The sequence below is a fragment of the Drosophila miranda genome, assembly GCF_003369915.1.
Source record: "Drosophila miranda strain MSH22 chromosome Y unlocalized genomic scaffold, D.miranda_PacBio2.1 Contig_Y1_pilon, whole genome shotgun sequence".
In the NCBI taxonomy this organism is placed as follows: Eukaryota; Metazoa; Arthropoda; class Insecta; order Diptera; family Drosophilidae; genus Drosophila; species Drosophila miranda.
In genome coordinates, this window is record NW_022881603.1 from 27,199,074 (window position 1) to 27,224,226 (window position 25,153).

General features: G+C 40.8%; 1 protein-coding gene across 5 annotated transcripts in view; it reads right to left on the bottom strand.

Annotated features, from left to right (window-relative positions):
• Positions 1 to 25,153, bottom strand: part of LOC117190098 (hemicentin-2-like) — a 155,370-nt gene that overhangs the window by 32,582 nt on the left and 97,635 nt on the right. For all 5 annotated transcript variants that reach the window (XM_033395184.1, XM_033395183.1, XM_033395187.1 and 2 more), the window contains exon 3: positions 19,103 to 19,560. In XM_033395184.1, the coding sequence (XP_033251075.1) occupies positions 19,103 to 19,244 (142 nt within the window). In that variant the 5' untranslated portion in view covers positions 19,245 to 19,560. The remainder of the gene's footprint in view (positions 1 to 19,102; positions 19,561 to 25,153) is intronic.

Genomic DNA, 25,153 nt, shown 5'->3' on the forward strand with positions numbered 1-25,153 from the left:
GATCATTTGTTGTTCGACGCCGCAGGGGGGGGCGGCCCGCTCTGGGAGAGCACAGTGGGCTGCATCTTTGAAGCTTTCTTCCTGGTTCCAAACAATGGCATAATAGAATGAAAAAAAAAAAAAAAACGCTCGCCTATACATCAGTTAATAAATCAAATCCGAAATGTTTATGCTTTCTTTCGAGCAGCAGGGAGTGCGGCAGAACTACTCGCACAACAATATCTATAAATGGAATGAAACGTGGCGGGCGTGTGTGTCAATTCTTCACTAAGAGCAGAGCTGGCTGACCTGGCCAACACCCTTCCGGCTAACAATTGACGACAACAAATTTCCAATGACTCAAATGACGCCATCTGCAACAGTAGCAACAACAATTTCCACAACATAGGCTAAAAAAAGTACAGCAACAGCAACAGCAACGGCAACGGCAAGGATATCGGGCTAAGTCGTTGCAGGGATCTTGAAATGTTTTATACGTTGCATAGAAGCTTTACTATATCGTATAGCTGCAAAGGTTGGTAAAAAATCCAATCTTTGTAATAAAAATATATATTATATCTGAAGAAAATATAATCTAATGCTAGAAATATTAATTTCTCCTTTCGGAGTAATTTCGGAATATATTCGGATTTAATAAGGTGTAATTTTGGAAATTCGAAGTAATTGCGGAGTACATTCGGACATTACAAGGTGTAATTTCTGAAAATGCGGAGTAATTTCGGAAATTTTGAGTAATTTAGGAACTTTCGGAGTAATTTCGGAGTAACATAAAAAGCATATTCATGAATTTCTGCATAGGTAATAAAATCGTATCCCTAACATATATCCCACAGATCGTACAGATCCCATAGTATCTCTCAATCTGCAAGGGTATCCAATGCTTCGACTTGCTAAGCATTTATTTCCTTTGTGTCGTTTCTTTTTGTGTTCCCTTTATTTCTATATTTTCCAATATAACAACAGCAACAAAGTCTCTGTCCCTGCCTCCCACCCGTTACCCCCCGCACCGCCTGACGCTTGTCTCTTGGGCACTGGCTCTCCATCTGCCCCCCATGTCGTAGGCGGAAGTTGAAATTGCTGTTTCCTCTGCTGCTGATGTTGCCCCATGTTGGGGCATGGAGTATATTAATGTGTGATGGGGGGGGGGAGGTAGTCATAATGCCAATAATACGATTGCCGATTGCCTTTGGCCCCAGAGTGGAGTGGTCTTGAGTGGATGGGGGTATGGTAGGGGGGCAGTGACAGGCTCACCTAAATGAAGTCCGAAATTAGCCCGGACAGCTTCCATAATGTTCTTTTTCGATATCCATCCCACTCTGCCCCTAACTGCCTTTTGCCTGCCTAATAAAGTTCTTTTGTTATTTCTTCGTCACAGGAAGTTGTAAAATATGGAAAATATAGCCATTAACGTCTCTGTTTCTGAGAAATTTCATTAGATTTTCATTAGATTAGCTCTCCCTCTCTCTGTCTCTGTCTCTCTCTGTGCCTGGTGTTCCCTTGAGGGTCTCTTTTTGGAGCCTTTTTTAATAGAATTTCCTACAGAAAATGGTACGAATTATTATAAAATACTTTATGAATGTTGAAGTTCTGATAAAGTGCCCCTAAAATGATAATATACTATCGAAAAAACCGTCCATTAAGCTCGTTTAAGTGATTTTCAAGTAAAACCCAGTAATTTTGACCAACTTTAGACGTTTGAGAAGCTCCCTCGCTCTATTTTATCCCCCAATCAGTCTTTTCTAGAACTTCCCTCCGAAATTCCTCCCTCACCTGCCGCTTCGATGGCGTGTCCGACCCACATCATCTATCCGTCACACGATGGCCGTCCATTGCCTGCCCAAAAGCATAACCTTACAAGTTCCTAAAATATTTCTCTATATTAATATTTATGTAACCCTGACTACCCAGCGCCCACCGCCCCCTGCGCTAATATAGTTATATTATTTATAACAAAAATTTCCCCGACGAGTGGCTTAACGTTTTTCCCATAATCTTGGTTGAAAAATCTCCCACTCTTTGCATTTGTGGCAGCATAACTAATTTTATGATGGATTACTTGGCTACGGTAATGGGTGCTCCACCCCAGTAAGGGGGGGCCTGGGCAGTGCCGTACACCTAACCCGAAAGTGAATTAGAAATTGAAAGGAAGCGGAGGTGGAGTTGGAGGTGGAGTGGGAGTTGGAGACGGTTGCACTTATCGCATTCGCTTCGCTGTCCCTTGAGGTGTATCCCGTCTCCCCTCTACCTTGTGTCCAGTCCACTCGTAGAACGTCAGAGTGCATTCGCCTTTGTTGACATTTGTGGAAATGCAAACAGATCACGCACGCACACGGCGATAGATAACCGGACTCGGACACGGATGGATACAACAGATGCAGATACCCGTAGTCGTTGTCGTTGTAGTTGCCGTAGACGGAGTCGCCTTCACCTAAGCCATCACTCAAAGTGATTAGATCGTTCCTCGGGGGTAATCGAGTGCACCGAATGGGGAGGGGGTGGGGGAGGTCGGATATTCGGGACAGATACAAGAGATATCTCGACGGATAGGTAGAGGAATCCCAGACTTTTCCATTATGTGGGAGCAACAATTAGGTTTCGATTTTATTGCTCAATGAAGATCCAAGGGAATGTTCGAAGAAGTCGAAATGTCGGTAAAACGTCGGGCGGAATGCACGGAATGGTTATGTTATGGTTTGTGGCCGTGTGTGCCCTTTGGTAAGTGTTCCCAGGTTTTCCCAGGTTTTAGTTTCAGTTGTAGTTCTTGCCTTTCCTTTTTACGATATTGACACGGGAAATCGTGACTTTTCCATAATGAAAGGGATTTACACGTGTTTATGGGAAGGGTCATAAATGTCTGTCTCGCTCTCTACGGCAAGGAAGTGCTCTGGCTCTCTTTTGTTGTTCAAACACTCAAAGAGCAAAAGGTCAAAATGGAATTATTATCACTGCCGCCACCGCCTCTCTTTCACGAAGCAGACGGAGCCTTTACTTCGTGCACTCGGTCGCGCCCTGCCAAATGGAGAAGCTTTCAGAACGAAGAACAACTGCATTGTTCCATCAGGCACTCTCTTTTGCTCTTCTCCCACTCGCACTCCCATTGCTGCTTGCTCTCCCACTAATAATTCGCGCTCTCCCAAGCCACTGCCACTCGCACTCCCACCCGCTCTCTCACCTCTGACAAAGCTCAGACTATCGGAGTGCTTAAGTGCTGCCGCTTCTTTAGCCAAAAAAGTTTCCATCACTTAAATTCGCTTTAAGAGAAGTGCAACCATCGGAGACCATCGGGGGCCATCGGGGGCTCTGTGGCAGCCTAATCGTTGTGCCACACGAAATTCATGCCGCATCAAATTACCTATCCTATATATATTCCACTCCGAAGCCCAAGAAGATATTATGCAAAATAATATATAATTTTGATAGCACCCAATTTGAGCCTGTCATAACAAGTCCTGGACCACCCTCCTCCACACCAAGGCCTCCCTGTGACTTTCCCCCGTGCGGGCTTCATCCTCTTCTGAGGCGAAAAAATCGATATATGTAAAAAATGTTTGCATGACTTTAGGAAATTTAGCAAACTTTTTCTCGATTCCTTTGTTTTCCTTTCCTTTTCTGTGGTGCTGCTATGGGGCATGCCCCAATATGAGGCTTCATGGGATGTGAAAAATATCTTTTAAATGCAATAAACCAACGAGTAAACGGTTTAGGAAAAACAAGACTCATAAAATTAATATGATATAATAAAGCAAAAATTTGCAAGCTACCAAAACCATAACGATTGATTCTGAATTATAGCCCAAAGGCAGGACGAAAAAGAACTGGATGATATGGATAGGGGGAGGGGGAGGAGTAGCTCCGATAGCCGCAATATGTTTTGCCTGGAAGGAGAGGAACGATGGAGAAATCAAATCGAATAAATAACACGCAGCTACAAGAGAGAGACTCGCACAAAAAATGCAAAAGAGAGTGGGAGTACAAGAGCGGGAGAGCAGGAGAGCAGCAGAGCAACGGTTCAAATATACCAATACCCTTTCTTCTCTGCGGTGACAAACATTTGCTCAAAATCGTGATACCCGATACCAGCTGGCGAAGAGAAGCAGCAGCAGACGCAACCCACAAATTTTCGGCAATCAATGGCACACCAAGGAAGTTAAAGAGCGGGGGAGAGACGTGGCCGCAAGGAATTTCCAAGGGATTAGTTTGTCAGAGGAGAGGAGAGCTGGGAAGGGGGGAACAGAATAGAGGGAGTGCGGTCTTCCACTTGCTCCACTTCCACACGCGCAGGGAGGGGCAGCGAGCACAAAATTAATCATGGCATTGTTCGGCGCTTTTCCAAATAATAAATACTTCAGCGCGACTATAAAACAAATTACTCAAAATCATTTCACTGTCGAAACAGTAGACGGGAGGCGGGAGAGGAGAGCAGCCACAAGAGAGAGCGCAGCATAGGAATGGGAATTGCCGGAACGCAGCAGCCGCAGCGCAGTGGATCATGACTTGAGGGATGTATGTATGTATGTATGTATGTAGTGGAGCATGATCAATAGGCAGCAGGACTGTGGAGTGTGGGGAGGGGCGGGGGCGTGGTATGCGTGTTTGGACAGTTTTAACTTTTGGTTTCAGTTTTCCCGGTTTTCGCTGTGTGCGTGCGTCAACTTCAAATGAAAGCAAAATGTCAGGGGAATTTGTTGATCATTAATTATGTCGCACAAAAACATTTCAGCCACTTAGGGGCCCCATGAATGGGCGGCGTACGCCCGAGAGAGCACGGGGGTACGCAACAGCAAAAGTCAAAACAGCATCCAGAATCCAAGAGAAACAACTACCACGCGATCCACAAAAGAACAAAATAGCATACACAGAAACACCATCCACAGCAGTGGCTGTTGTTGAGAGAGCGGGGGAGCGGGCGGCACTTGTCAGCATCAAAGAAATAATAATAAAGCCAAGGCCCTGAGCCCAAAGCCACCCCCGAACTGTAACGCGCATTTAAATTGCTTTTCCTGCTTGTTCTTTTTACACTCCATCTTTTCTAATTCTTCTTTCACATGCATTTCTGGCTGCCTTGCTTCCTATTTCCTCACTTCCACCTGCTTCCACGCATCTCTGCTCTGCTGCTGCCGGCGTTCGTAATGATATTCCAATAAGAGTGGCTTCTGAAGAGAGCAATGGCAGAGAGAGGGAGAGTGGAGAGTGGGAGAAAAAGTTTGGCAGTCAAACACAAAAAGATCATTCACTTACTAAGTAATTTAAATATTTTTTGATTGTTAATTGTTAATAATGGCAAATGTTAATGATTCTACACATATAAATAAACAATTAACATTAACATTTAAATTTACGTTACAGCTCTGTTAAAACAATTGAGTGACAACATAGGTAAATGAGTGCTCTGCACTTGCTACTCCCATGACCCGCTCTCTCCACAAGACTCTCTTATTGGAAGTCGATCAGGTGAGCCGATTCTTATAAAAGCAGAGAGCCGACGCCTCACGCTCAGTTCGCGAAAAAAAATCTCAGAGGGCAGCGGTCGGTTCGGTCACGCGAGTGTTGGGGCAAAAAAGGTGAAAAAAGGAAAACTTTAGAAAAATGCAATAAATATTGCACAAAATATTAGGAACATTTTCGCCGACGGCATTTCTCGTTAAACAAAAGAAAAGTGGCTTGCCCTCTGTATGTTTTAAGCTGTGACGCCCTAATCTGCTGTATGCTTTAAGCTGTGAGGCCCTTAGCTGCTGTATGATTTAAGCTGTGACGCCTGGCCAGTACACGGAATAAATAATTTGCGCAATTAAATCAATAATGCGAATGCTTTTTTGCATATAAGTGGTTAATAATCCTATAATAATGTTTTCAAATCAGCAGCAGATCAAAAAGGAGGGAATGCAGAGATGGAGCGCAAAAAGTGGACGGAGCCGCAGATAGCCTTAAATGTGTGTGCAAAAAGGAAAGCGGAAAGAGGAAGCAGTATAAAAAGCAGTGGTGAAGTGAAGTGCAGTGCAAGTGCAAGTGAAGTGCAGTGCAAGTGAAGTGATGGAAGAGCAGTAGGAACTGGACAAAGCAAGGCTGGAAAATGAGTAACGAATTCCAAGAAATGAAAAATATAAACAATTTCTCCGTTTTTTTTCGAGTTTTATATATGTAACATTATACACAGAATATTGCATAAAATCAAATTTCGCACAATTTTTTTCGAGTGTTATGCATATGAAAGCGTTTTGGCCATCATGGAAGCAAAGTGAAGGAAAAGGATGCAGCATAAAATGAGAGAGGAAGCAAGGGTGGGAGAAGTGAAGTGCAAGTGAAGTGCAGTGCAAGTGAAGTGCAGTGCAAGTGAAGTGCAGTACAAGTGCAAGTGAAGAGATGGGGAAGCAGTAGGAACTAGAAAAAGCAATACTGGAATATCAGTAAATGAAAATTAAAAACATTTTTACCTTTTTTTCGAGTGTTATACAGTGTTTGCAACGTTTTATATAAAATCCAATTTCACCAAATTTTTTCCGAGTGTATAGGAAAGCGAAATAATTAAAAAGGAAGAAAAGCGTCGCAAAAAAAAGCAGTATAAAAGTGAAAGAATGAGAAGAAAAGCTGAAAAAAGTGGAAAAAGTGTAGTGAAGGGAAAGAAGGAGTATCAGTAAAGCAACAAGGAGCAAGGCTGACTATTTCCCAAAACGAAAGCGAAAAATTTAAATAGTTTCACACGTTTTTGTTTTTTATACCCGATACTCAAAATGAGTATTGGGGTATATTAGATTTGTGGTAAAAGTGGATGTGTGTAACGTCCAGAAGAAATCGTTTCCGACCCCATAAAGTATATATATTCTTGATCAGCATCAATAGCCGAGTCGATTGAGCCCTGTCTGTCTGTCCGTCCGTCCGTCTGTCCGTCTGTCCGTCCCCTTCAGCGCCTAGTGCTCAAAGACGATAAGAGCTAGAGCAACGATGTCTTGGATCCAGACTTCTGTGATATGTCACTGCTACAAAAATATTTCAAAACTTCGCCCCGCCCACTTCCGCCCCCAAAAAGGACGAAAATCTGTGGCATCCACATTTTTAAAGAAACGATAAAACCAAAAACGCAGAATCTTAGAGGATAACTATATGTTCTAGAGTGTAAAATCTCAACCAGATCGTATGATTATTATAGCCTGAATCAAGAAAACAATTTCATTCTTTCTCGCTCTGTCTCTCTCTAACACAGGTTTTATGGTCGGTTTTGCCAATTGCAAAATATGAGTCCAAGGATCTCAGAACCTATAAGAGCCAGAGCAACCAAATTTGGTATCCACACTCCTGTGATATCGGACCTTGACCTTTCGCCAAACCCCCTTCCGCCCCCGCAAAGGACGAAAATCTGTGGCATCCACAAATCTCAGAGATTATTAAGGCTAGAGTAACCAAATTTGGTATCCGCACTCCTGGTAGATCTAACTATAAATCGCATATCTCAGAATTTCGCCTCACCCCCTTCTGGCCCCACAAAGGACGAAAATCTGTTGCATCCACAATATTGCAGATTTGAGAAAACTAAAAACGCAGAATCGTAGATAATGACCATATCTATCAGATTGCTGAATCTGGATCAGATCAGATTGTTTTTATAGCCAAAAGCAAGAAATCAATTTGCAGTGGCTACGCAGCGCCCGACGTCACGCTCAGACTGATTTTCTGTCTCTCTCGCACGCACTCCTTGTCGTGTCGTTTAATATTAGCGGCGTCTGCCGGAGGAGAGCCATACTGACTAAGTATCGGGTATAAATGTAGAGTTGCGGTCTCCGCAGCAACTCACAACATTCCCCCTCGTTATACCCGATACTCAAAATGAGTATTGGGGTATATTAGATTTGTGGTAAAAGTGGATGTGTGTAACGTCCAGAAGGAATCGTTTCCGACCCCATAAAGTATATATATTCTTGATCAGCATCAATAGCCGAGTCGATTGAGCCCTGTCTGTCTGTCCGTCCCCTTCAGCGCCTAGTGCTCAAAGACTATGAGAGCTAGAGCAACGATGTTTTGGATCCAGACTTCTGTGATATGTCACTGCTACAAAAATATTTCAAAACTTCGCCCCGCCCACTTCCGCCCCCACAAAGGACGAAAATCTGTGGCATCCACAATTTTAAAGATATGAGAAAACCAAAAACGTAGAATTGTAGAGAATGACCATATCTTAAAGACTGCGGAATCTGAATTGGATCGTATTTTTATTATAGCCAGCATCAAGAAAACAATTTAATTTTTTCTCGCCCTGTCTCTCTCTAACACACACGTAGCATAGGCGGCTTTGCTTAGAGTAAAACATTAGCGCCTAGATCTCAGAGACTACAAAAGCTAGAGCAACCAAATTTGGTATCCACACTCCAAATATATCGGACCGAGACGAGTTTGTTTCAAAATTTCGCCACACCCCCTTCCGCCCCGCAAAGGACGAAAATCTGGGGATATTCAAAAATCTCAGAGACTATTAAGGCTAGAGTAACCAAATTTGGTATCCGCACTCCTGTTAGACCTTACTATAAAACGTGTATCTAAAAGTTTCGCCCCACCCCCTTCCGCCCACACAAAGGACGAAAATCTGTTGCATCCACAATATTGCACATTTGAGAAAACTAAAAACGCAGAATCATAGATAATGACCATATCTATCAGACTGCTGAATCTGGATCAGATCAGATCATTTTTATAGCCAATAGGAACAAATCAATTTGCAGTGGCTACGCAGCGCCCGACGTCACGCTCAGACTGATTTTCTGTCTCTCTCGCACGCACTCCTTGTCGTGTCCTTTAATATTAGCGGCGTCTGCCGGAGGAGAGCCATACTGACTTAGTATCGGGTATAACCGTAGAGTTGCGGTGTCCGCAGCAACTCACAACGTTCCCCCTCGTTTTTTTTTTAATTTGGAGCAAAATGTCAAAAACGCAACACAAACGAGGGGAACGTTGTGAGTTGCTGCGGACACCGCAACTCTACGGTTATACCCGATACTTAGTCAGTATGGCTCTCCTCCGGCAGACGCCGCTAATATTAAACGACACGACAAAGGTGCGTGCGAGAGAGACAGAAAATCAGTCTGAGCGTGCCGTCGGGCGCTGCGTAGCCACTGCAAACTGATTTGTTTCTATTGGCTAAAAAAATGATCCGATCTGATCCAGATTCAGGAATCTGATAGATATGGTCATTATCTATGATTCTGCGCTTTAAGTTTTTTCGTATCTTCAATATTGTGGATGCAACAGATTTTCGTCCTTTGTGTGGGCGGAAGGGGGTGAGGCGAAATTTTGAGAAATACGTTTTATAGTGAGATCTAACAGTAGTGCGGATACCAAATTTGGTTACTCTAGCGTTAATTGTCTCTGAGATTTGTGAATATTCCCAGGTTTTCGTCCATTGCGGTGGCGGAAGGGGGTGTGGCGAAATTTTGAAACAAACTCGTCTCGGTCCGATATATTAGGAGTATGGATTAAATTTGGTTGCTCTACCTTTTATAGTCTTTGAGATCTAGGCGCTAATGTTTTACTCTAAGCAAAGCCGGCTATACTACGTGTATGTTAGAGAGAGACAGGGCGAGAAAAAATGAAATTGTTTTCTTGATGCTGGGTCTAATAATAATACGATCCAATTCAGATTCTGTAGTCTAAAAGACATAGTCATTCTCTACGATTCTGCGTTTTCTCGTATCGTTAAAATTTTGGATGCCACAGATTTTCGACCTTTGTGGGGGCGGAAGTAGGCGGGGCGAAGTTTTGAAATATTTTTGTAGCAGTGACATATCACAGAAGTCTGGATCCAAGACATCGTTGCTCTAGCTCTTATAGTCTTTGAGCACTAGGCGCTGAAGGGGACGGATAGACGGACGGACGGACGGACGGACAGACGGACAGACAGACATCGCTCAATCGACTCGGCTATTGATGCTGATCAAGAATATATATACTTTATGGGGTCGGAAACGATTCCTTCTGGACGACGTTACACACATCCACTTTTACCACAAATCTAATATACCCCAATACTCATTTTGAGTATCGGGTATAAAAAAAACGAGGGGGAACGTTGTGAGTTGCAGCGGACACTGCAACTCTACAGTTATACCCGATACTAAGTCAGTATGGCTCTCCTCCTAATATTGAACGACACGACAAGGAGTGCGTGCGAGAGAGACAGAAAATCAGTCTGAGCGTGACGTCGGGCGCTGCGTAGCCACTGCAAATTGATTTGTTCCTTTTGGCTATATAAGGAGTGTGGATACCAAATTTGGTTGCTCTAGCTTTTATAGTCTCTGAGATCTAGGCGCTAATGTTTTACTCTAAGCAAAGCCGGCTATGCTACGTGTGTGTTAGAGAGAGACAGGGCGAGAAAAAATGAAATTGTTTTCTTGATGCTGGCTATAATAATAATACGATCTTATTCAAATTCTGCAGTCTAAGAGATATGGTCATTCTCTACAATTCTACGTTTTTGGTTTTCTCATATCTTTAAAATTGTGGATGCCACAGATTTTCGTTCTTTGTGGGGGCGGAAGTGGGCGGGGCGAAGTTTTGAAATATTTTTGTAGCAGGGACATATCACAGAAGTCTGGATCCAAAACATCGTTGCTCTAGCTCTTATAGTCTTTGAGCACTAGGCGCTGAAGGGACGGACAGACGGACGGACGGACAGACGGACAGACGGACAGACAGACAGACAGACAGGGCTCAATCGACTCGGCTATTGATGCTGATAAAGAATATATATACTTTATGGGGTCGGAAACGATTCCTTCTGGACGTTACACACATCCACTTTTACCACGAATCTAATATACCCCAATACTCACTTTGAGTATCGGGTATAAAAATTAAGTAAACAAGCTATAAAAGCAGATTATAAAGATCCATAAACAACGTCTCTCGGCAACGGCAACGGCGACGGCAACGCAGATATGCAAATGAAAACTGGGGAAAACTGTGGGGAGGGGGGGGCCGGAAAACTAGCTTGAATCGTTGATAACGTCATTAACAAATTAAGGCGGTGGGGGCGGGCAGGGCAAAGATAGGACAGTGGACAGGGGACAGGGGACAGTGGACAGGGGGGAGCGCAACTAATTTGTAAATTGTCAAGCGTTATTCATGAATATTCAAGCATATTCATGCTTGGCGTCTCGTAAAATGCACTCTTCAAAAGCGGGAGATAAATTAAGAGAGGGAGGAGGGGAGAAAGAGAGAGAGAGAGAGAGAAAAAGGAAGCAGCAGTCTTGTTGTTTAGAGGCCACCCATCAATCGCCTTGGGGAAAAACCGAGCATATTTATGGGTAAATTTGTAAATTGTAAATCTCATCCAACACACGTGCGCTCTCTCTTTCTCTGACTCTCTCGCTCTCCATCTGTGCCGCTCTGTTTCTCTGACAGATAATTTGTCAGATAATGGCTCATCTATCAGTTTTCTCGACAAGATTGATGGCTGGATAATGCGATTGATAAATCTCCATTATTTCGAAAGCATCCTTTTTCTTTTTTTCGAGTTAATTTTGAGAGAAAAGCGATTCGGCGAAGGACTCTCGACAATGATTTGATTTTTGGCCATGTCACTTGCCATGTCATTCCCCCTCACCCAGAGAGGGGAGTAAGAGAGAGACAGAGAGGTGATTTCTCTGGTAATTTCCACAAGCACGCCCACCGTTTATCATTGGGCCCAAAACGAAGGTAGAACATAAGTGACTCCAAACGACAGGCCAAGAGAAATTGTGGCACAGCAATAAAATTGTCTACTGATTGGCCTCATCATTCGATGGATGGATGGAATGGATGGGGAATGGATATGAATGGTACTCACATTCACATTCACAGCTACCATTGTGACGAAAATGCGGGGACACGTGACTACGACTCTCTCTCTCTCTCTCTCTCTAGCTCTTTGGAGGTGTGATCGTTAAATGCTTAGAAGAGGCATGGCATCCATAAAGATTCACCAATTGATTTTGGATCAAATTCAACGCTTTAATGCGATTGTTTTTGTGTTTCATTGGGAAGGGAGAAAAGAGGATAATATTAACCTTTAAACTATTTTATCACAATTCAAGCATAAATCTTTATTTATTTGCCATTTTAATGGCTTGCCCTCTCACATTCTGTGATCTCTCATGAGAGATCCTTAAACTTTATTTTCCTTAGATATATTGTATTACCTATCCCCAAGAATACCATTCTTCTATCATATATGTTTATATTTATAAATAAAAGAAGCTCAATTCCTAGGTTTTTAGCTGAAGAAAGTGATTTCTCTTTTTGCCGAATTTCAAGAATTATTTGGCTATTTCTATGAATATCTCTGATAAATTTCTCCTCTATTTGCATGATATTTTCGTGTTCTTCTTAAATATTCCCACCAATAACCACCCCCGCCAAGGCATTCACAATTTATTGAAGGTTTTCCCACTGTGTGTATCCAATTAGTTTTCCATTTCCCGATTTGGATTTTCATGACATATAATTTTCCTTAATTACCAAAAAAATAACAGAAGAGGGAGGGGAAACATGAGTGCCGGCTATCGATCAAGGGATTATTATTGTTTTTCCACAAAGTTAAAGGAAAGGAAACTAGGGATTTTTCTTGACCATGTCCATGCTGGAAAAACAATAAAAATGGGTAAAAATACCAGAAAATAATAATAATATATGTACAAAATAAACAAGGAAAAAACATCAAAGGAAAGGGCGAGAGAAAGAGAGAGAGAGAATGTGGGAAGGCGGAAAATCGCTTATGCAGGAAGCACTTTTCTTTAGAGCTCCTTTGCCACAGATTTTCCCATGCAGCAGAGCGCGGAAAGTGAAGCTCTTATCCACTAACCCACTCTCACTCCTAGGGCTCTCCTCCGCTTCTGTGTTTGCCCCCTCCCCACTCTTTTTCCTACCGTCCTGCTGTGTGTGTGTGTGTATGTGTTGGAACCCCCTTCTCCTTGCATTCCCTGCTGTGTGGGAACGTGATTTCTCATAATTTCGTATATCAGCGCATAAATGGAGCATGCCACAGAGGCGCGCACACACAAACATACCGCACCCCCAACCCTGAACAAAAAAAAAAGGACGAAAGGACACTTCTCTCAAATCGACAGTCAGGCCCACAGACAACCCGAAGGCCCAGATGGAGACCGAGAGACACACGGCGACTGCACTTTTAGCAGTTTATTGTGGCAGAAGGTCTGAGAGGCATGCCACAGAGACAAGTGTGAGTGGCATGCACCACATAGACTAGTCCCCCCAAAGGACTGGGTCAAGTACATTGCAGGGGGAAAAATCCGCTAAAAAATCTCCACAAAAAAAAAATATGAGAGCATCCACTCGGTTCGAGATCGAATGTGGGGTACGGTGCGGGCCAGACGGCTTACAACGTCAAAAGTGATGAAAATGAGGCCAAAAGCATATGAGGAAAAGGGCGGAAAGAAAAGTTGGAGATGGCCCAGAGAAGGGAAATAGATAAACTACAAAATTATGAAGGATTTGGGCACAAGAGTGGAAAGAAAATCCACTCAAACATCGCTCTCCCTCTCCCTCTCTCTTTTGCTAGAACTTTTCACTCTTTTCATTCATTGATTCATTGAGTGCCAATTTACAAATCGAAAAGGCGGCCGCCACAGCCACACAAAACAGGAAAAATCTCGAGTAAAAATCAGAATCAGCATCCACACAATGCAGGACGAGTGGACCTCGACCTGGACGTGGCCCCTCCCCCCCCCCCCCTCGTTTTCCATGGTTTCGAACGGTTTAATATTTTGAGCCCATTGATTCGTGCCTTCTGCGGTCTTTGCTGCCTGCCACCTCGCCTTATGTTGCCCCCTGTTGATGCCACTGCTGCCTGCTGCTGCGGCGGTGCATATGTGTATTTGCTTAAAAATGTATGTGTGTTTGTGTTTTGCCTGGTTTTTCCGCACACATTTTGATTCATTCCCAGCTGCTGCCGTGCTCTTCCGCGTTGCGGGTGAGTAATTTTTCAAGTATTTTCCATGTTTTTCCTGCAGCTTCCATGTTTGCCTCCCTTAGCCTCCCTTCCCCTCTCCCTCCGTCGACGTCATGCCAATATATTCGGGGAAAAATCAAAGATTAAAATGAGCAGCGGGCCATCGTAGGATGTTTTCCGAATGATAGGAAAAAGGACTCGTACCGTACGACTATTTGCCCGAACGCTTAGCCTCATCTCTCTGCTGCCTCCTGACAGGAGAGGGGGTGGGCTGATTTTTTGAGCATTGGTTTTGATTTCATCAACAGATGCTGCCCCCACGGATCAGGGATACGGCTATAGATACGAATGCGGGGCCGAGCCGGGGTCGCTCCTGTAACGCCAGCATTTCTACATTTTTCCACAAATTATTGTGCAAATATTTGACTTTCAAACAAAAGAAAAACAAACGAGAGGGAACGTTGTGAGTTGCTGCGGACACCGCAACTCTACATTTATACCCGATACTTAGTCAGTATGGCTCTCCTCCGGCAGACGCCGCTAATATTAAACGACACGACAAAGAGTGCGTGCGACAGAGACAGAAAATCAGTCTGAGCGTGACGTCGGGCGCTGCGTAACAACTGCAAATTGATTTGTTTCTATTGGCTAAAAAAATGATCCGATCTGATCCAGATTTAGGAATCTGATAGATATGGTCATTATCTATGATTCTGCGCTTTTAGTTTTTTCGTATCTTCAATATTGTGGATGCAACAGATTTTCGTGCTTTGTGTGGGCGGAAGAGGGTGAGGCGAAATTTTGAGATATACGTTTTATAGTGAGATCTAACAGGAGTGCGGATACTAAATTTGGTTACTCTAGCGTTAATTGTCTCTGAGATTTGTGAATATTCCCAGATTTTCGTCCATTGCGGGGGCGGAAGGGGGTGTGGCGAAATTTTGAAACAAACTCGTCTCGGTCCGATATATTAGGAGTATGGATACCAAATTTGGTTGCTCTACCTTTTAAAGTCTCTGAGATCTAGGCGCTGATGTTTTACTCTAAGCAAAGCCGGCTATACTACGTGTGTGTTAGAGAGAGACAGGGCGAGAAAAAATGAAATTGTTTTCTTGATGCTGGGTCTAATAATAATACGATCCATTTCAGATTCTGTAGTCTAAAAGACATAGTCATTCTCTACGATTCTGCGTTTTTGGTTTTATCGTATCTTTAAAAATGTGGATGCCACAGATTTTCGTCCTTTGTGGGGGCGGAAGTGGGCGGGGCGAAGTTTTGAAATATTTTTGTAGCAGTGACATATCACAGAAGTCTGGATCCAAAACATCGTTGCTCTAGCTCTTATAGTCTTTGAGCACTAGGCGCTGAAGGGGACGGACGGACGGACGGACGGACGGACGGACGGACAGACGGACAGACAGACAGGGCTCAATCGACTCGGCTATTGATGCTGATCAAGAATATATATACTTTATGGGGTCGGAAACGATTCCTTCTGGACGTTACACACATCCACTTTTACCACAAATCTAATATACCCCAATACTCATTTTGAGTATCGGGTATAAAAAAAACGAGGGGGAACGTTGTGAGTTGCAGCGGACACTGCAACTCTACAGTTATACCCGATACTAAGTCAGTATGGCTCTCCTCCTAATATTGAACGACACGACAAGGAGTGCGTGCGAGAGAGACAGAAAATCAGTCTGAGCGTGACGTCGGGCGCTGCGTAGCCACTGCAAATTGATTTGTTCCTTTTGGCTATATAAGGAGTGTGGATACCAAATTTGGTTGCTCTAGCTTTTATAGTCTCTGAGATCTAGGCGCTAATGTTTTACTCTAAGCAAAGCCGGCTATGCTACGTGTGTGTTAGAGAGAGACAGGGCGAGAAAAAATGAAATTGTTTTCTTGATGCTGGCTATAATAATAATACGATCTTATTCAAACTCTGCAGTCTAAAAGATATGGTCATTCTCTACGATTCTGCGTTTTTGGTTTTCTCATATCTTTAAAATTGTGGATGACACAGATTTTCGTCCTTTGTGGGGGCGGAAGTGGGCGGGGCGAAGTTTTGAAATATTTTTGTAGCAGTGACATATCACAGAAGTCTGGATCCAAAACATCGTTGCTCTAGCTCTTATAGTCTTTGAGCACTAGGCGCTAATAGGGACGGACAGACGGACGGACGGACAGACGGACAGACGAACAGACAGACATGGCTCAATCGACTCGGCTATTGATGCTGATCAAGAAGATATATACTTTATGAGGTCGGAAACGATTCCTTCTGGACGTTACACACATCCACTTTTACCACAAATCTAATAAACCCCAATACTCATTTTGAGTATCGGGTATAAAAAGAGTGGAGTGCTGAGTGGATGGAGAGGGTGGAAAGGGAAGGGAAACAGACAAAAATCCCCAGAAATACATTTATTGAATCAATGGATTATTTCTGCGTCATAACATCTGCGACCGAACGACCGGTAGACCTCTTCCCAATCTCCCCCCCCCTCACACAGTCTTATCCTCTCGACAACAGCTTTTTACGTTTTTTCTGGTTTTTATACCCGATACTCAAAATTAGTATTGGGGTATATTAGATTTGTGGTAAAAGTGGATGTGTGTAACGTCCAGAAGGAATCGTTTCCGACCCATAAAGTATATATATTCTTGATCAGCATCAATAGCCGAGTCGATTGAGCCTTGTCTGTCTGTCCGTCTGTCCGTCCGTCCGTCCGTCCGTCCGTCCGTCCCCTTCAGCGCCTAGTGCTCAAAGACTATAAGATCTAGAGCAACGATGTTTTGGATCCAGACTTCTGTGATATGTCACTGCTACAAAAATATTTCAAAACTTCGCCCCGCCCACTTCCGCACCCACAAAGGACGAAAATCTGTGGCATCCACATTTTTAAAGATACGATAAAACTAAAAACGCAGAATCGTAGAGGTTGACTATATGCTCTAGAGTGTAAAATCTCAACCAGATAGTATAATTATTATATCCAGAATCAAGAAAACAATTTCATTCTTTCTCGCTCTGTCTCTCTCTAACACACAGGTTTCATGGTCGGTTTGCAAAATTGCAAAATATGAGTTCAAGGATCTCAGAACCCATAAGAGCTAGAGCAACCAAATTTGGTATCCTCACTCCTGTGATATCGGACCTTGACCGTTTTGTGTCCAAATTTCGCCACACCCCCTTCCGACCCCGCAAAGGACGAAAATAATGGAGCATCCACAAATCTCAGAGACTATTAAGGCTAGAGTAACCAAATTTAGTATCCGCACTCCTGTTAGATCTCACTATAAATCGCATATCTCAAAATTTCGCCCCACCCCCTTCCGCTCACTCAAAGGCGAAAATCTGTTGCCTCCACAATATTGCAGATTCGAGAAAACTAAAAACGCAGAATCTTAGATAACGACCATATCTATCAGATTGCTGAATCTGGATCAGATCAGATAATTTGTATAGCCAAAAGGAACAAATCAATTTGCACTGGCTACGCAGCGCCCGACGTCACGCTCAGACTGATTTTCTGTCTCTCTCGCACGCACTCTTTGTCGTGTCGTTTAATATTAGCGACGTCTGCCGGAGGAGAGCCATACTGACTTAGTATCGGGTATAACTGTAGAGTTGCGGTGTCCGCAGCAACTCACAACGTTCCCCCTCGTTCTTTATTTCGTTTAGGGATTATAATTTTTTTTTTAAAGAATTTGTTGGCCTTTCTTTGTATTGATACCACTTCCACCCCCGCCCCCCTGTTCGTTCAATTGAAAATTGGGAAATTTCGACATTCAATTAGATTTGAAATTAGAAAATGAACACTTTAATCTTGAATGGGTGGAAAAATTGAATGTATTTTGTATTATTTTCAAATTAGACGGATAATCAAAACAAATCAAATTGAAATGATTCGAGGCGACGGGAAATGTCAAACGGTTTTAATCGAGTTTTCTTCTTTGGGAAAACCTCGGAAGGGCATCATTTTTACATATATGAAATTTGTGAAAATGTTTAATTTTTTTTTGCTGTTTGAAAATCCCATTGAAGCGATGAATCCCATTCACTCAAGTGAACCAATAAAAACGTGAACCAAAATTAGAACAGAAAAACTATTTTCTCTATACATAGGATAGAGGGGATAGTGGATAGCAGGGTACTCTGTGACTCTGCGAAAACTGAAAATGAATTGAATCTAACAAAATAATTGAGAATAATCGAATTTAAATCACATTTTCGGTCTGCGCGACACCCCTCTGATGACATTAATGATGATTGGTTGTTGGGTGAGGAGGGGGATGGTGTGACGAGGGGTGACGTGGCGAGAGGGAGTTCCCTCACCTGTGACATCATTACCACATGCTGCAATTTTATGGGCAGATCCGTAAGAGAGTCACAAAAAAAACTATAATTTTTATGAGATTTTTAAAGGGGATGTTTTACACGAAAGACATTTTATGGCTTAGAATGAATTTATTTTGATAATTTATTTATTTATAAAAAAACATACAGAAATGTATATTTATTAGTGATATTTTAACACTTTTTAGGATCTTCGGTTAACTAGTTTTAGTCACTCTTCTACCGTTGTCAGTGCTCCAACCATTTTTCAAGGTTTTCCATCACCGCAGTGACATTTGAACCTTTTTTCCTTTACTGTTTTCCTGTTTTCAATTACATCCCGAGTCAAAAAATGAAAACAACATTTCTGTCTGTTTTTCTGTTTTCTATTTTCCATTTCCCTTTTCAATTAACCCTGGAATCACTGAGCGAATGAATGACGGAGAACGAATGTGTTTGAGTTTTTGGATGCCAGATGTTGATGTTTGGCCCTGGAGAGGTTACGCCTTCGTTTACCTAAGGGTAAAAAAAAAAAAACTAAACATAATCATAGCTTGAGGTTCGGTTCGGGGTTTTGGGGACAAACGAAACAACAAAACCCCTGCTAATGTGTTCTCTAATTTCCCTTTTGAACGTCCTTGAAATGTCATTATAAAACCCCTTGTGTGGTATATTCGATACTTTAGTTTCGAATGAAAATTCATTTCATTAAATTCTTTAATTGGAATTCCGAGTCTCGAGAATCGAGAATCACCGAAGACCAACGATTGCTAACGATTGGGAGGCTAAAAAAAATAGAAAGAGGAAAAAGAGCCAGCACTTACCTTCATCGGCGGTTGCCGGATGCTGTTCGGCCTCGACCGCATCCTGGAAGAGCATCAGAGCGGCAGTGGCCACGGCCAGGAAGAGGGCCAGCGGCGCTCGCCGTTGGCCCGTAAGAACAGAGGAAAAACTATCCCTATCCATTTCCTAGGTGTATTTTTCCAGTTTCCAAACTTTGATGTTGTACTCCTTTATTTTATTCCCTTTCAACTGTTTTCTTTTATCTGTACTTTCGCTTTTCTTTCTTTTCGTTTGGTTTTTCATTCAGTTTTTCTGGGGGGAGGGTTTTTCCAGTGTTTTTCCAGTGTTTCTCATAAGTTGTTTCCCAATGGAGGATCCGCTGTCCGCTGTTCTGTGTTCGTGTTGTTATTTTCTCTTGTTTTACTCATCTTTTCTCCACGGATTTGCTCGGCTTTTCAATACGGATTCGATTTTTTCCACCATTCGCTGACATACGCCACTGAAAGGAAAATGGGTGGGAAACAAGAAAAACATTTTCACGAATTAGTTTTCATTTATGCAACCAAAGCGGAACAGAACATGCCACATGATGTAGCAAACATATTCGAATTGCAAATTGAATCAGAGACGAGAGGACGAGAGGGGACTCGCCTCTTCGCACTCTCCAACGATCCATCAAGTGGAGCAGATTCGGGGAAATGCTTGGGGAAATCTGCATCTCCATCTACATACACATACACACGGCCACGGACACGAACACATTCGGGAACGTGTTCAATCAAGTTTCCTTAATTACAAAGTAGAATTTTCATGCCAGAATCGCCAGAATTTCAAATGCGAAATGCAATTGAGTGGCGGGAACAGTGCGAGGATGGGGGGATGGATGGAGATGGAGATGGGTGGGGGAATGTGTGTGGATTCTATGTTTTGTTGAAGTTGTGTTAAGTAATTCCAATTCCAATTGAAAATGGAAGAAAATCGAATCCCAGATAAAGACATAATAAATAAATAAATTCATACAAAATTACCTAAAAATTAATAAATAATAAATAAATAAATTGCACATCAAAAATAAATAAATAATAAATAAATAAATTGTACATCAAAAATAAATAATAAATGATAAGCAAAAAAATTATATACAAATATCCATAAATAAATACATAAAAAAACCTCATTATTAAATTAATTATTAAATTAAATAATTACAAATTAAATAAATTACTAAATGATAAACAGTAAAATAACAATTTAAATTTGATATACATATGATTTATTTATTATTTTGTATGTACATATTTATTTATTAGTGCTTGTATTTATTTATTTTGCTCTTTATCATTTATTATTTATTTATGTAATTATTTTTGATGTATTTATTTATTTTTTATTTCTTTATTCAATTATTTTTGATGTATTTAATTATTTTGTTTTTTTATCATTTATTATTTATTTATTTATTATTTATTTATTTTGTTCTTTATCATTTATTATTTATTTATTTACTTATTTTTGATGTTTTTTTTATAAATAAAAATATAAAAAGTAAAAATATATTAAACATTAAAATTTAAACGTTAAATTGCAATAAAAAAAATAAATCAATCACGTTAAAACAAATGTTTAATATTGAAAATTATTTTGCAAACATATTTAAATTATAGCACTAAAAAATTTTTGTGATTAGCGCTTTAAATATGAGGCAAATAAATCAAATCAGAGTGAAATATAATCGGATAAAAGAATATCTAAAATATATATAAAATATATATATATCAAAATATTGTTGGACAGAATTTCGCTGCCGTTGCAAGGGAAGTTCTTGTACCGAAAAGTAACGAGGGGGAACGTTGTGAGTTGCAGCGGACACCGCAACTCTACAGTTATGCCCGATACTAAGTCAGTATGGCTCTCCTCCGGCAGACGCCGCTAATATTGAACGACACGACAAAGAGTGCGTGCGAGAGAGACAGAAAATTAGTCTGAGCGTGTTGATTTGTTCCTTTTGGCTATAAAAATGATCTGATCTGATCCAGATTCAGCAATCTGATAGATATGATCATTATCTATGATTCTGCGTTTTTAGTTTTCTCGTATCCTCAATATTGTGGATGCAACAGATTTTCGTCCTTTGTGGGGGCGGAAGGGGGTGGGGCGAAATTTTGAGATATACGTTTTATAGTGAGATCTAACAGGAGTGCGGATACTAAATTTGGTTACTCTAGCGTTAATTGTCTCTGAGATTTGTGAATATCCCCAGATTTTCATCCTTTGCGGGGCGGAAGGGGGTGTGGCGAAATTTTGAAACAAACTCGTCTCGGTCCGATATATAAGTAGTGTGGATACCAAATTTGGTTGCTCTAGCTTTTATAGTCTCTGAGATCTAGGCGCTAATGTTTTACTCTAAGCAAAGCCGGCTATGCTACGTGTGTGTTAGAGAGAGACAGGGCGAGAAAAAATGAAATTGTTGTCTTAATGCTGGCTATAATAATAATACGATCTTATTCAAATTCTGCAGTCTAAAAGATATAGTCATTCTCTACGATTCTGCGTTTGGTTTTCTCGTATCTTTAAAATTGTGGATGACACAGATTTTCGTCCTTTGTGGGGGCGGAAGTGGGCGGTGCGAGGTTTTGAAATATTTTTGTAGCAGTGATGTACTCGGGATGGCGAAATCAATTGAAATGTTTATAGAAAAACTATTCCCGAAAGGGATCAACGATGCAAATATCAGAAAGTTCAAGTCAGTCTTGATCCAGAAGCGACACCGCAAAGTCGAGCTAAAAATTAAGATCGCGCAAACCCTTTGCCCGGAATCCTTTGTGACCCTCTACTTAAATCTATATCAGTGAAGTGAGAAGTAAAATAAAAACTTTTTAAAAACACAATCCGCTACCGCAGTTATTGGCGCCCAACGTGGGGCGACGTTGTATAAAAAGCACCGAATAATAAAAGTGTTGCGTCGTGGCGAAACCCGAAGGACAATTAATTAATGGAATAAATCCTTCAGATATAAAAACGCGGAGTGACTGTGAGATATAAGATAAGAAAAAGTGAGATAAAAAGGAAACAAACCGGAGCTTAGGGTGTGCAAAAATAAATACAATATACAATACAAATACAAATACAAATACAATACAAAATACAAATAAATACAAAAGCTAATCAAGACAATTCAAAAATACAAAAAAAAACAAAAAAACCAAAGTTTTTAAACAAAACCAACCAAACCAAAACACACAGAAAGTGAAACTATCAGCTAAACCAAAGAAGGAAGACCCCCAGAAGACCCAGTTAAACAAAGAAATTTAAGAAGGAAGACCCGTTCGAAGACCTGTCAGCCAAATCAAGAAGGAAGACCCGTTCGAAGATCTGTCAGCCAAACTAAGAAGGACGACCCCTACCGGATAGTTCGTGAGCAAAAGTTGTATTAATAAAATATAAGTTCAATTAGGTTATATTAGATTATAAAAACAAACATATAAGAAATAATTAAGGTGGATCAACTAACTTTAGATTTTGAAAAACTAAAAATGATTAACTCACAAACAAGGACCGATCTTACTGCAGATCTGGTCAAACAATTGATAGCACTTCAAATTTCACAAGTACAGAAGCAAATTGTAAATTTAAAACAACAAATAGAAACTAAATCCGATCAGGTATCAGATTATCAGGCAGAAGCAATAGACGAGACAATAAAAGATGACACCACATTAAAGGTAATAGAATCCCTACGAATTTTCAATGGTGGATTAAACCAATACGTAGGATGGAGGGAAGCTGCAGAAACTGCAGTGAAGTTATATAAGAAAGGAAGTAAGCAATATTATATTGCCTTAACAATTTTGAGAAACAAAATAACAGGACCAGCACATGACGCACTGACCAACCACGGGACAGTTTTAAATTTTGATGCCATACTTTCACGACTTGACTTTGTTTACAGTGACAAGAGACCAATTTACATAATAGAACAGGAGTTAAGCGTTCTCCGACAAGGGAACCTTTCAATAATAGATTTCTATAACGAGGTTAACAAGAAAATGACCTTGTTAATAAATAAGACAATAATGACTCACGGAAAGGACAGTGAAATCACGAAAGAATCAAATAAGAAAATTAGAGACAATGCCTTACGCATTTTTGTCACTGGCCTAAACGGCGGCATTGCAGAAATCCTATTTTCATTGAATCCCCCAGATTTACCGAATGCCTTGGCAAAGGTACAGTAATTGCAATCAAATAACATTCGGGCCCAATTTGCCTACCAATTCAGTGGCCCCAGAAATTCAGGGAATAATAACTACAATACATTAAGATTCAACCAACGACAACCAAGGACTAATAGTTCACCATTCGACCAAAAAAGGGATCTTCAGAGGAATAACATGTCATGGGGACAACCCTATTTCTTGGGTAATAGACAACAAAATCAGGCCTCAGAGCCAATGGATGTAGACGAATTGATACAAATCAAGAACCGACAGAACAGCAATCAATTCAGGGGAAATAATAATAATAGAAATTATCGGGAGAATAGTAACGGTTATTATAGGAGAAATAATAACAATTATAACCAAGCTCAGCATTTTAGGGCAAACGTAGTACCGAATAATCAGTCTAACGAAAATCAGGCGCAGAAACGAAAGCCAAACGAAATGTCGGAACAACCGGCTAATAAAGCAATGCGGATAAATAACATTGCGAAGGACCATTTTTTAGATCAGCCCTCGAAGTAGGTCTGCCCTACTTAAAAAGAGTAGATACAAAAATAAACAGAGAATTAAAAGTTTTCATAGATACGGGAGCAACTTCCTGTTATATAAAAAAGGGAATTTACGAAAATAAAAAAGAATTATCAATTTATAAGAAAGTTGCTACAGTGAATGGGTTTTCAATAATTAAATATTTCCATAATATAACTATTTTCAACACAAAACAAGTGTTTTATGAAATAGATGGAATGGAGGCAGATTTACTAATAGGATTTAACCTATTAAAGAAAATCGGAGCTGTTATTGATACAGGAAAGGGGACTTTAAGTTATAAAGACAATGAGGAGAAACTAATATATGACGAGGTCCTTTCTTTAAACAAATTAACCTTTATAGAAGGAAAAACCATCCTTCCGTTGAAGGAATATATAATAAAAAAATATTTTGAAGAAGAAAAAGAAATGAAAAGTGATTCAGTAAAGGTAGAAGGAAGTTTATATAGCTTGGGATCAAAAAATCCTGAGCACGCCGACGAAGAATTATCCGTCAATAGTTTGGGATTCAAATATCCTGAACCCGCCGTCGTTGAATTATGCGACATCCAAAGTTTTAATAGTTTGGAATTAAAATATCCTGAGCACGCCGTCGTTGAATCATCCGACACTAAAAGTTCGAATAGTTTGGGATTAAAGAATCCTGAACCCGCCGTCGTTGAATTATCCGACAATGAACAATTTAAAAGTTTGGGATGCAAAAATCCTGAACGCGCCGTCGTAGAAATAACCGACATTCAAAATTATGCAAATTCTGAATTGAAAAAAATGAAATTGTATAACACAATAACCTACAAAGAGGACAATTTAGAAAATCTCAGAGAGAAAATGGTATCTATCATCGAAGAAGACCATGCCAATATAAATTTACAGTTACCGTTCAGAACGGATATAAAAAGAGAGATTAACACTGAACATGATAGACCGGTATATGGCAAGCAGTATCCATACGCTTATTCGGTTAACGATTTCTTTAATAACGAAATAAGTAAAATGATAGATGAAGGTATAATCAGACCTAGTAAAAGCCCATATAATTCACCGGTAATAGTAGTACCAAAGAAGGGAGTAAATGAGGACGGAACTCCTAAACATAGATTAGTAATAGACTTTAAGAAACACCATACCGGATAGATACCCTATGCAAGATCCTTCAGTAATCCTTGCCAATTTAGGTAAGGCAAAGTATTTCTCGGCCATTGATTTAGAGTCAGGTTTCTATCAGATTTTAATGAGGGAATCAGATGTTGAAAAAACATCTTTTTCCATAAATAACGGCAAATATGAATTTCTAAGAATTCCTATGGGATTGACGAACGCT